The sequence below is a fragment of the Sminthopsis crassicaudata genome, chromosome 1, assembly GCF_048593235.1.
Source record: "Sminthopsis crassicaudata isolate SCR6 chromosome 1, ASM4859323v1, whole genome shotgun sequence".
Taxonomy (NCBI): domain Eukaryota; kingdom Metazoa; phylum Chordata; class Mammalia; order Dasyuromorphia; family Dasyuridae; genus Sminthopsis; species Sminthopsis crassicaudata.
Genome location: NC_133617.1, coordinates 219,575,588 through 219,588,695, shown reverse-complemented (window position 1 = coordinate 219,588,695; position 13,108 = coordinate 219,575,588). Strand labels below are relative to the sequence as shown.

The 13,108-nt window shown below is 33.5% G+C and overlaps 1 protein-coding gene across 2 annotated transcripts in view; it reads left to right on the top strand.

Moving 5' to 3' along the window:
- The window catches only part of GNAL (G protein subunit alpha L), a 465,118-nt gene that overhangs the window by 209,920 nt on the left and 242,090 nt on the right, over positions 1 to 13,108 (top strand). The window contains exons 1-4 of one of the 2 annotated variants that reach the window (XM_074274822.1): positions 5,664 to 6,175; positions 6,522 to 6,594; positions 7,677 to 7,731; positions 7,978 to 8,097. In XM_074274822.1, the coding sequence (XP_074130923.1) occupies positions 6,037 to 6,175; positions 6,522 to 6,594; positions 7,677 to 7,731; positions 7,978 to 8,097 (387 nt within the window). In that variant the 5' untranslated portion in view covers positions 5,664 to 6,036. Of the gene's footprint in view, positions 1 to 5,663; positions 6,176 to 6,521; positions 6,595 to 7,676; positions 7,732 to 7,977; positions 8,098 to 13,108 lie in introns of those variants that run through there. The other variant, XM_074274813.1, reaches the window with a different exon arrangement.

Here is a 13,108-nt window from a genome sequence, read left to right as displayed (position 1 = left end):
CACAATAAGAGATATGATAAATTATCTTCAAATTTTTGAGGGACTCTCCTATGGAAGAAGGATTGGATTTGTCTTGCCGGACAGCAGAGGATAGGACTAGGAACAAAGGGTAGAGTTTGAAAAGAAGCAGATTTTGCTTAAAAGAAAGAGGGAAATGCCCTAAAAATTAGTGCTATCTAAAAATGAAATTGGCTGCCTTGGGAGATAGTAATAACCCCCTTCCTTAATATCTTCAAAAGGCTTGCTACATATTGAGGATGCTGCAAAAGAAGACTCCTGTGTAGACTGGTGGACTGCATGATTTTTGACATTCCTTCCAAATATGAGATTTCATGATTCTGGGAGGGGGACATCTGGAGGAGTTGAAATATAAAGTAGATCCTGAAGAAATGAAAAAAATAGGGGTAGATGGATAGGAATTGAAAAGAGAAGTAGGAATGAAAAAACTATTTGTATGGAGCTAGTAAGCACATTAGTTTGGTTTGGTTCATGAGACTGTTAGAGATAGAGCTAGATAGAAAAACTAAGACTTAGATGCAAGGGATAGGAGAGAAGCAGTAATAGGATTTTTTTGAGCAGGGAAGATGATTAGAATAAAAAAGGTTTGGATCTGGAGGAAGAGAGATTTGGAACAGAAGGACAGCAGTTAACATGTTTTTTGTATAGCCCAAACTTCAAGTGATGAGGCAGAAGAGACAGACAGTAGCAGAAAAATAGGAAAAGGAAGAATCAGAAAAGTAAATGAATAGAGTTGTGAGAAATCTGTATAGTAAACTCATTGTTTTCAAACCTGGATAAGGCAATATGGCATTTGGGTTAATAAGGTTACCATATGTACCACATGTGGCTTACTAGTTTTCAAAGAATTAGAATATAATGAAACATAAAACACTAGAATTGTGCTGAACATAATTTAATAATTAATGATTCAGAAGGCACTTTAGGATCTTGCCTCAGGTCCATTATTATGAACAGCAGTTATTCTTACATGGTATCTATGCTTGGAAAGGCTGTATTTATAGAGTGTTTCAGTTAACAGGATACTGTCTAAACTAACCCTTTTTGTGTTGTTATACTAAAGAATAAAAATACATTTTTCTAGAAGTAATATTTAACATTCTTATTGATTAGTGATTTAGATATTCAGTTTAATTCAAGAAAGTTTTATTTTGCCCCTGCTGTATGCCAGGTACTTTGCTTGGCCCCAGAGTTAAAAAGATAAAATTGAAACAGTATTTTGAATTAATACCATGTATTAGATGTAAACAATATGTTCACAAATAAATTTACTATGATGAAAATTGAGGAGGGAAAGATTATTTAAAATTTGCAGGGACATAGATCACTTCAGAGATCAGGTGCAACATCTTGAATCCCTTAATATAACATTTAAAAATTATTTGATTAACATTAAGATTTTGTCAGTGTAAAGTAAGGTATCTGAAGTGTGTTCTATGAATTAAGAATTTTAAAAATCAATTTTCTATGGTATTATAGGTTCCTGGTTCATGTAGAATTTTGACACTTTTATCACATGAATGATTTTCAAAAATAGATATTTGCAGTTTTATAAGATTATTTCTGAATATAATCTGTCTTCTACCTCCAAACTACAATATCATCTGTATCCTATATTGGATCATTTGTTCCTGAGAACAAATAACAGAACAGACAATAAATAACAGAACAGACAATAAATAACAGAAAGTGAATAGTACAAACATTATAACCTATTTTGGAAAAATATTGCTTGGATTGTGAATCCAAGAAGTAGAAATATAAAAAAGAGAGAAAATAAAATTTTATTATTAGTCTCATTTCCTTCTAGAGGCAGTATGGCTTTGTTACAGGAATATAATTTTGGAGCCAAGGAGCCCTGGGTTTGAATCTTAATTCACAGATATGGACTGTGTGATCCTGGGCAGTCCTTAACAGTGTTCCTGGCAACTCCTTAAACGAGCTTAATTGCACTGAAAGTGTAAGCTTCTATTGATAGAGCTAATTTGCTCATTCTTAGATTTCCCTAGGCTAATAAAATCACAGTTCTGGTCCTTATCCCTATTATCTCCATCCCGAACTTTACTATATTAATGTTTATTAATAATAATAAGAGCAACTTTTTACTATTTCAAATTCTATTATAAAGTAATACCAACTTTGTTATATTACCATTTGCTCCATATATATGGTATGTATATACATGGGCAGCATGGCATAATGGAAATAATACCAGATTTGGAGTCAGAAAAACCTTGTTATTTAAATGTGTTCTCTAATACTTAAAAGTTAGCTATGTGACCCTATGAAAAATCACAATCTCTCTAAAACTTTGACAGCTCCAAGACTCTGAGTTATAGATGAATATAGTTAGGTAGTTGTAGTCTGGGTGGGTCAAGAGATTTAAACACACAACATTAATGATTTAGAGATGTAAATGCATGCAGATATAGAGAAAACTTTATTACTGGATTAAAATTCCACATTTTTAAAAAAAAAGAAGTCATTGCTTCTTAGAAAAAGCAAGCCACTTTTATTACACTCTCGTACACATTTATTTTGAATATAATATCTAACCTCCTTACTGTTCTATCCTTCATCAAACCCATGCTGGGCTAATGTTGTAAACTTGCAAACATGTGTGAACATATTCTAACTTGGTCTCTTCCCACAAGATTAGATCATTTAACCCAGCTCATAAGTTATACTGTATATATGTCTATGTCAACTAAGTATTTTAAAGCAGGGATATTGAATCTCAGGTCAGTGAACTTGTATGTGTATATAGATATATGTAAATAAATATGTATATATATGTATATATTTTTTTCTTTGATAATTTCAGTATAGTTGTTTTCTTTGCATTTAAAAAAACATTTTGAGAAGAGTTCCATAGTAAGCTTTAGCAGACTGCCAAAGGGGCTCATGAAATAGAAAAGGTTGAGAATCCCTGATTTATAGTTTGCTGTATGTATTGGTTGTTCATTTTGTTTTGTTTTTTGAGTTATTCATTTCTATCATATGATCATAGATTTAAAACAAAAGGTATTTTTTCAATAGTATTTAATTATTCCAAATCCATGTAAAGATAGTTTTCAACATTCATTTTTGTAAAACTTTGTGTCCTCCCTTCCTCCCTTACTTCCACCCAAGACAAAAAGCAATCTGATATAGGATAAATATGTGCAATCTAAAAGGTACGCTAAAGACCATATAATCCAACTTCTTTATTTTACAAATAGTAGTAAGTGGTATGAAGCAGAACTGAAATTTCAATCCAGATCCTCTGACTCCACATGCAATACCCTTTTTACAGTATCAGGCTGCTTCTCATTTAGCAAAGAAGGTATAGCCTTAGTTCAGTCTTTGGCATGTGCAAACTAATTAAGCTATTCCTTTTGCTCCAGATCTTATTGTCAGTGAGCAACTAGATGGCAAAGTGGATTGAATGCCAGGCCTGGAGTTAGGAAGACTCATCCTTCTAAGTTCAAATCCAGCCTCAGACATTTACCAACTGTGTGAGTCTGGGCTAGTCATTTAACACTTTACTTCACTTTCCTCACTTATAAAATGAACTGATGGCAAAAAGGCACAAAGCAGAGCAATCTCTCATACTCACCGAGTATTCTTGGAAGTATAAAGAAAGTAATAAGTAGTGGAAATATCATTATTCTTAATTGTAGTTGAGAAGGGGTAACTTGTAATAGATAACTGCTAGATGAATAGTAGAGCCAGGATCCCCACACAAGTGTCCTGATTCCACTCCCCAAAGAAACCCCTCATAATATGCTGCTTATATCCAATATTTGAATATGATAAATAACCTAAACATGTTTTATTAAAATTCATTGCTTATATAATAGTTACCAGAAAATGCAAAGGAGTTACAACATTGTGATTTTAAAAACAACCCTGCCCTAATATTCATATCTGCCTGTCCTTTTTGGTTGAGACAAATAGCATTCTCTTGTGCAAGGGTATAGTGTAATCCAGTAGGAAAAGAGAACTGACTCTGGAGCTAGATGTGGTTCTAATTCTGACTATAGGGTTTTCTAGCTGGGGGGGTTTGGGAAGTTACTTATGTCCCCTTGTGTCTTGCTATCCTTATCTTTAAAACTGGGGGGGGTGTTAAACTAGATCTCCTCCTTTCATGTTCTGTCTGTCATCCTGTGATTCTTTTAAGGCATAGAGAGGTTAATTGACCAGCCTCACACCCTTATTAGCAAAATTGAAAATCAAATTCAAGTGTTCTGATTTCATCCATTCCACCGTGCCTTGGCCATGGGGACCTATTCCTTAAAGCATTGGGGGGAAAGCTGTTAAAATTCATAAAGTGAAGAAGAGAAGATGGAAAGGGAAAGGTGGAGGATTGGGTAAGCAAAAAGTGTTGGAAATTAAGAGAACAAAGGGGTCATGTGACCAATGAAAATTTTTTAAATCCTGTGCCTCTAATACCATATGTATTCCTCTACAATAGTCATCTCCAGTTTTAAAGGTACACTGATTTCTAGGTGCTTCCAGACTCTATTTTATTCTCCGCAGAAAATGCATCAATCTCCGCCGTCGGGGGGCATTCTAACAGGCGCAGGATGGGTGTGGAGCTGGGGATCCCGCACTGCATTTGGTCGCTCGGAATGTTTTTCCCTTCAACCACTCAGCCCAGAATTGCAGATCACTTGCACTGACCTTTTTAATATCAGTTTTAGAGGCTGGTTTGCGGTTGGCTTGGTTTTGTTTTGCTTGTTTCCCCTCCAAATTATCCAGACTCCTGGGGAGAATGACATCGCATATCGAGATGCCTCAGTGCATCAGTTGCAGGAGGAGCCCTTTAACTCTGTGTGTGCGTGCGGGTATGAATGTGTGTCTGTGGCCCCTGATTTGTGGGTATGGATCGGTCTACCTCACACCCGCACTGCACACTGCTTGTGGAAGGCGACCAGCTCCGCCTTTGGCTCTCTGCTTCCCGCAGCTTCAGGGCCACGTGAAGTTTGCAAAGGAGCGGAGCCGAGGGGGCGGCAGCCCTGAGGTGGCCCTGGTGCGGCGGCGCCCACCTAGTGGGAAAGAGGGGGGGCCAGGATTGCCGGGCCGGGAAGATTCTCCACCCCAACTGCTTCTCCATCACTGTCTGTGGAGACTGAGGACATTCATCAGGGCCTTGACAGACAATTTTCCTCCGTCCCCGTCCCCCCGCCCAAGTTTAAAAAAATATTCTTGGAATTAGAGTGAAATCCTAGGGGAGGGAGAGGCTAGGGAAAGGGGGAGGGGAGAGAGAGCAAGAGAATGCAAAGTTCGCTGTTCACCTCTCTGGCAGCAAGAGGCAGTGCTGAGCTTGGGCAGAGACAGCTAGCGCTGCTGGTAGGGAGGCTGCGTTTTAATTGTGCTCTCATTCACTCACACTGAGAGGGTGCTACTGGGTACGTGTGTGTGCGCCTGTGTACAAGCCGTGGATATCGCCTCTCTGGAGGTGCAGCGGAGCATTAGGGAGAGGGAACTCAGCGGGGGAGAGAGAGGCAGACAGAAACGAACGGACTTTCAGGACGGGAGAAAGAGAGGAGGAAATCTCTGCACTTTGGGGGTCTGTCTTGGGCTATTTCCTGGTCTCACAGAAAGAGGCAGTGCTGAGTTAGGAGGAAAGCAGAAATAGACTTTACAGGGAAATATAGGGAGTGTGTCTGGGTGTGTGTGTGTGCGGTGGAGAGGGAAGAGAGAGGGAGAGAGCGCAGCATTAGGCTTTTTTCCAGAAGGGCCGCCCCCCCCCCTTCATTGTATGCTATTTATAGTCCTACTGCAGATTTTTTTTCTTCTTTAAAAACATCCCTCTTCGTGGATCTTCCTTGCATCTCTTTTTTTATTTGGGGGGGTTGGGTGGGGGGTGGGTGAGGGAAAAACCTGCTTTGGATCGGAAAGCACCGAGAGACCATCTTAGCAGCAGGGAAGAGAGAAGCCGTCGCACGGAATCTATAAATACCTATAAATCATTATTGCTTTTTACATAAATACATAACTATATCTGACTGACATCCAACCCAGCGGGCAGACATGGGGTGTTTGGGCAACAGCAAGACGGAAGATCAGCGCCTCGACGAGAAAGAGCGACGAGAGGCCAACAAAAAAATAGAGAAGCAGTTGCAGAAAGAGAGACTTGCTTATAAAGCGACTCACCGTTTGCTTTTACTGGGTAAGGCAGGAGGGGGATGCAACTGCTTGAGCTTCCCACGGCTGCAAATGCAGGGAAGCAATAAGCTAACAGGAAAATTGGATGTGAATGGGGGAGGGCAATTAAGGTGGGGGATTTGTTGAATGCAAACATGGACTTATTTTGTTTGGTAATTAAGGTATCTGTGAGCTTGAAAGCTAGTAGAACACTTCTGGAATGATCTGTAATTGTACTGTAATTAACGTATGTATGTAGGTATATGTGTGTTATGTACATGTGTTCGTTTAGAATAAGAATTCTGTTTTGTTTGGAGAAATGTCAATGGTATAAAGACGCATATTGCAATTTAATTTTTTTTTCTTGGCAGGAGCTGGTGAGTCAGGAAAAAGCACTATTGTCAAACAAATGAGGATCCTGCACGTCAATGGATTTAATCCAGAGTAAGAAGTGGTGATAGTTTTGTTATTTATTTGTTTGTTTGACTTCAAAACTGTATACCTATTGTGACATTCTTGTATCCTCCTCAGAACTGTTATTCCCAAATATATAAGTTTGCAGTATGGTCCAGGAATTTTTTCTTTTTTTTTTTTTTTTTTAAGTAAGAAAATTTGTGGTTGTATTTTTTTCTCCTTACATCTCCTTACTGTATCTTATACTGTTGCTACTGCAGTGCTTTCACAGGCCCCTATGTAGCAACAACATGGCGACTACTTTTTAACATAGCAAATTACTAAACATTCACTCTTTATATTTTTGTGACATAAAGATACAAAGAATCATAAAGGCATATTCGACTGACTAGAATAAATCTTTCTTCCAAAAGGAAACATTCAGTAGAATGTAATTGATTATGATGTAGCCTTAGGGTATATAGAATGTCAGTCTTGAAGACCCTTTTCCAAATTTCTACTAGTCATTTATTTTGATAACTAGATCATTATCTCTCAGCCACCTTCTGAATTTCAACTTATTTACACAATTACAAACACATGCTGGTGTGTATACATTTATGATAGTAAATATGCCATATATATATATATATATATATATATATATATATATGTATATATATATATACAGGTTGCCACAGAGAGAAAGAACATGTTTTAGACAGGTGTTTATGCATATATATGTAGAAGTTTTGTGTACTCAATGTTTGCAGCTATAATTATTCTGAGTTAAATTTAGATATATATATATTCAGTGTGTGTGTACATATATAAACATATATAGATATACATACACATCAAAAAATAATTAGCATACATAGGGCATTAAGGAAGAGGGGTGTTATCCATTCTCAAAGAAAAGCTTTTCAGTTAATGGCCTTTGGTGCATTTATCTGACATAATTAAAAGCAAGAAGCTGTTGCTGCACTTGATACCTGCTGCAGAGACAAGGCAATGAATACATGTTGAAGGTTTAAGTGCCAAAGAAATAGCTGAAGATTTTGAAATCCTGCTCAGTGAATGGGTTGAAAGGATTGGTGAATTAAATTGTTAATAATTCTGTTTTAATACAGAGAAAAGAAACAGAAAATACTGGACATCCGGAAAAATGTTAAAGATGCTATTGTGGTAAGAATACATTTTAATTTTATTTTGTTTAACATCTGCTTATTGGAGAATATATATGTGTGTATATATAAGTATATATGTGTGTATATATAAATATATATGTGTGTATATATATATATATTGCTTTTTAAGATAATCTAAAATAAAATCCCATCTTATTGTCATATTGGATGAATATATTTTGACTCTGTTTTACATTTATCCAGATTAATATTTGTTTTTTTTTTTCTTTTTTTCCAATTTTAGACAATAGTTTCAGCAATGAGCACTTTAATACCCCCAGTTCCATTGGCCAACCCAGACAACCAATTTCGATCAGACTATATCAAGAGCATAGCCCCTCTTTCTGACTTTGACTATTCACAGGTAAGTCTCGGGTTAAATATTTTAGGAGGTTGTAATTTTTAACTAATATGACAAAAGTTTTTTTTTGTTTTTGTTTTTGTTTTTGTTTTTGTTTTTTTACGAGAGGACTCAAATAAGATTGTTGAAATGCTCTATTGAGAGAGCTTCCTGTAGAGTTTGTACCTATTTCAATAAAGTTAGTTAGATTTTTTTAATTTAGGAAACTTTTGGTGTTCTTTGAATGTATGTAAACATTTCAGCAGGAGTTTGGGGGTTTTCTTAAATTAATGTCAAGCTTGTTCCTGTTTTCATAAAGTCTAATTGTAAAAGGATGATTTTATGAAACAGCATTGTTTCTATATAAGGAGAGCATACAATTTATTAATAATGACTAAATGCTTACCTTAAAATTTTAAGAAATTGAAATGTTTTGTCAGGCATTCATTTTGGTAATAAAAGGTTGGGAAAAAAGAAAAGTAAGTGATATGTTTTCTGTGACTCCATAGAATTAGCAGGAAAATAACAATCTAGTTTATTTTTAATACTCATATCCATCATTTCAGATGGAAAAAGGTAAAGTGTATTCTGGCTAGAATTACAATTGGTTTTTGATGGTTTGTAGTAGAGTGCTATGCTAGTTTGGTTCATGGCCTGTATTATATAGCGGAACTTTAGTATCTGCCATTTTTGATGACTGTTATTGCTTACAGAAATAAATTTAAAAGTTTATTTTTGTGTGATTAACATAAACTTGAGGTGTTGCTATATGAGAGTCTGATAGAATGTATTTTTTAAAAAGGAAATCTGTATCCAACTTGCTTTGACTAAAGTTGAGTTTAAAATTTTTCCTGTGATACCTTATTGACATTCATTGAAAATTTTGGATAATGTAAGTTTTTATATTGACAAGATCAGCTATTTACTGGGTAGCATATTCTGATGTTTTTAACTAGTGTAATGCAGTGAATGATAGAAGTTGCCTTGATTTTTATTTCATGACTCATATTTCCTAACGTGGTTTGGCTTGTGATAAATCTTCTACTTTGAATGTTAAAGATAAAATAATTCAAACATTTTATGGAGCTGGAATTTAACTTAGAACTAGGTTGTACAGAAAGCTGTGACTGCAGAATACACCCACATACACTTTCTAATTGCTCACTTGTTGGGTAAGTTAACTAAAATGACAGAGTCCTTTGAAAAAAAAGAATTTAAATAATCTTGATTTTGAGATAAGAAGTGTAACAGATGAACTTAGTAGTTTTGCTTCTATTTGAACAGATGAAATTGTCACATAAGTTAGTATAAGATCAATAAAGAATATTTTATGGGTGATTCTTAACAAGTATAAAGATAATTATGTATTTTGAACAAGAAAATGAAGTGAAATATGGCTTTTTCTGGGTACTCTACCATGTCTTGTTTTTATGAGTTCAGAAACAGATGAAGATAGCCCTGTATTCATAGGCATGCAGATCAAAATTGAGAATGGCAAAGAATTCTAGTCTTTGTATGCTAATGAATCTAGAGTACCTAATTTAGAATAATTTTGAAACTACAAGTTTATTTTAAAAAATAAGCTGCTTAATAAATTGTAGTTTTCTAGTAGATAAAACTTTTCATAGAAATATTAAGTTACTTAAATGTGATATTTTCAAGTAGAAAGAAAAATAAAAGAAAGGAAAATTAGGAATCAGTGCAGCTGACTTGAAAATTTTTAGTTCTCTTTGGAAATATGGTAGGCCTGCCCATTGTCTTATCATTATATACTCAAATCAGTTGAGAATGCATACCTTTGTTTAATACCTAAAGTTTAATGTGATCTGGATTATGTAATCCAAGCAAATGATGTTAAAGTACATTCTATGTTAAATTAAATGTTTATTTCATCATTTAATCTGTTTAATGAAGTATTAAAGTGAATTATCATTGGTCCCTTCAAAAATTGGTGTTGGTAATATTGAGTTGAATTAGCTCCAAAATTTGTTTGATAAGCTTCTTTGAGAGCAATATAAAAGTCAGAGATTTGATTGACTTGCTGAAGATAATTTTTTAAAAATACAAGTCTGTTGTTAGTAGCAGGAAAGTTATTCAAATTTTCATGTACCTAAATCTAGTTTTGAATCCTGTCTGGAATTATTGGTTGTTCAGTGATTTATCATGATTGAAGTAACATATAATTTATGAAATAATCATTTGAGACCAAAAGATATTACACCATTGTAATAAAATTCTATGAAGGTTTCCTGGTTTGTTTATTTGTTTTCTGTTTTATGGCAAAGTTAAATGATTTTTGTAAAACCAAAGAAACTATATTAGTAGTTTTGTACCTTATAACAATAATTTAATACCTTACATTTGTATAAAGCTTTATGACTTTTCCAAGCATTTTCCCACATAAGGATCAAGTGCAGTGTTATAGCAATTCTGAGTTAGGTTAGGCCTAGTAGTAATTACCTCATTTTTAGTTGAGGAAAGAAATTTTATATTGTGATATACCCAAGGTGATACAACTAAAATTCGAGTCTTATGAATCTGAATCCAGTGATTTTTGTTTTATTTTCTTTTTCCTTACCAGTGGTCTTAATTTAAAATTCTATGCTATAAAATCTTACTTTTTTTTTTTTAACAAAATACTACAGAGAAAGGTTAATTTATTAAAAAATAAACGTCTTATCTATATTAGAAATTCTGTGGGAATAACAGTAAATAGCTTGTTCTACAGTTTACTGCTGTCTTATTTTAATTTAAATTTTATATTTTAAATTAAGTCTTTAAGAATCAATTGATTTTCAGACTAGCTTAGTATTGGATATTACTATTCAGTAATGTGGAACCTTTATAAATACTGAATGTATCATTATTTTACAAAAACTTTATTTTCACATAAGTCAAGGGAGGTTGAATTTTTTTAAAGCAGGTATAACTTTTTTTTTTTTTTTTTGATATGACTACAGTTGCGTGTTATTTTTGTGGTTGGTAAAGATATTTTAATGATGATGTTTTCATAGGAGGATAGAAATTCAGGGTTAATTGGATGGTTAAAGATTATCTAAATCAGTTGTTTCATTTTTGTAAACAAGGAAACTGAGGCACAGAGAAACCAGGTGTTCATTCCCAAGGACATACAACTAATTAACGTCAGAGCTAAATGTAGAACCCAGGTCTTCTGACTCCTAGTTCAAAGCTGTTTTTCTAAGATGTTTCATCAGATGTTGGTTGAAATTTGAAAAATTTGACAGCCTTGAATCCTATTTTAAACCTTTGTGAAGAAAAATGATAAGACTGGGGGCCCATTATACTTACAGTATTCAAAAACATTTTGTATTAATGATTTGATCTTAGAAATTTGGCATAGATATATTTTTTATCTCTTAATATATTGAAAAAAATCATGCTTAAAAGGGCAGACTTTTGATCCAAGCAGCTTGGGTTCAAGTTCCACTTCTGACAGATAATAAATGTAAGAAGCAGACAAGTCACTTAGTTTTCTTAGGACCCCATTTGAATCTTTAGAACTGAAAGTTATAGCCAAGTTTCATATCTACATGACCAAAGTAGCTTTCCTCCTCCCCACTCTAATGAATCACAGATTCAGAGCTACCAATTCCCTCACCAAAACAGAACCAAACAACAATAACAAATAACAACAACAACAAAAAAAAAAAAACAAACCTCAAGTTGACATGACTTATTACTATAATAATTTTGTTTATTATTATAAACAACTTTGGTTTTAAGGGCAACAGAACAATTAATTAACCCTTTTGGCATATAGTGCATATCAAAAAAGGATCAAGGTAGTTATTAAAAGTAAGCAGAGCTGGAGCTACACAGCTTTAACCATAGGTGTAGATTTCTTTAAGTGTATGAAAGGATCCAGAGATAATGCAGATAAAATTGAACTCTTTTTTTCTTTCTTGGGCTACCTAAAATTTCTTTAATTAATTTTTTTTTTCTTTTTCCAAACTTCATAAATTTTTACATATGTGAATGTTTAGTTATTTTGTTATAGTAAATGAAAGCATAAGAGAATATAAACACATAAACTTTTAAAAATCCTTGTTCTGGAAGATTTTTTTTCATATTTGAAGTTGGACAATGTGATAAATATAACAATAATACATTTGAAAAATTTCACATATGTTTCCATTTATGTTTGAATAGCCATATAAAATTTTATTTTTCATATTTATATAGTTTAATTTAAAAGGTAGCCAAGTATTAAGTAGAATATTTCAAAGATTTTAATACCTCAATTTAAATTGTAAGATATCCTATTTTTACTTTCTGATATAATATAAAAATAGTAGCATCATTTCTTATATATTAGAATATATGGTCCACTTAAATGCTTCTAAAAGTCATAGATATGTTTAAAATGACAATTCATAAAGTATATAGCATTCAACATGGTTTAAAATCTTTTTAGAAGTTAAAATGAAGTTTTAAATGAATAGTATTACATGTTCAAGTGTTGAAATAAACATGACATTTATTTTAGATAGGATTTTTACCTAAAATGTTCTGTGAATAGTCTTTAAGTAATTGGAAATGAATAGTGCATTGCAATTTCAGATGAAACTAAATTGCCAAGTGCCTTAAGAAACAACAACAAATTTATAATAATATTTCATTACTGTATCAATGCCAAATTAACTATTTGAAAAGAATACATTTTACCATAGTTCAAATTAAGGGACCATAACTGAGAATAGCAAACATTTTATTCCATATTTTCCATTTAATTTTCATTTTTTGGTTATTTAAATAAAAGTATGCATATGTACACACACACACACACACACACACACACACACCCCTATACTTATGTTGAAGGTCCCTCCTTTGTGTCAATAATCACACATCATTGATTTGTATCCATATGTTGCAGAAAAAAAACATTTCTTTTGCTGTCATTTATTTTGAATTATATAAACAGAGAGATATTTTATTTTTTCATCCTCTGTTCTTTTTTGACATTTTGATAAAGGAAATATTGTTCATTGTTAATGTAGAAAACTAGTCATTT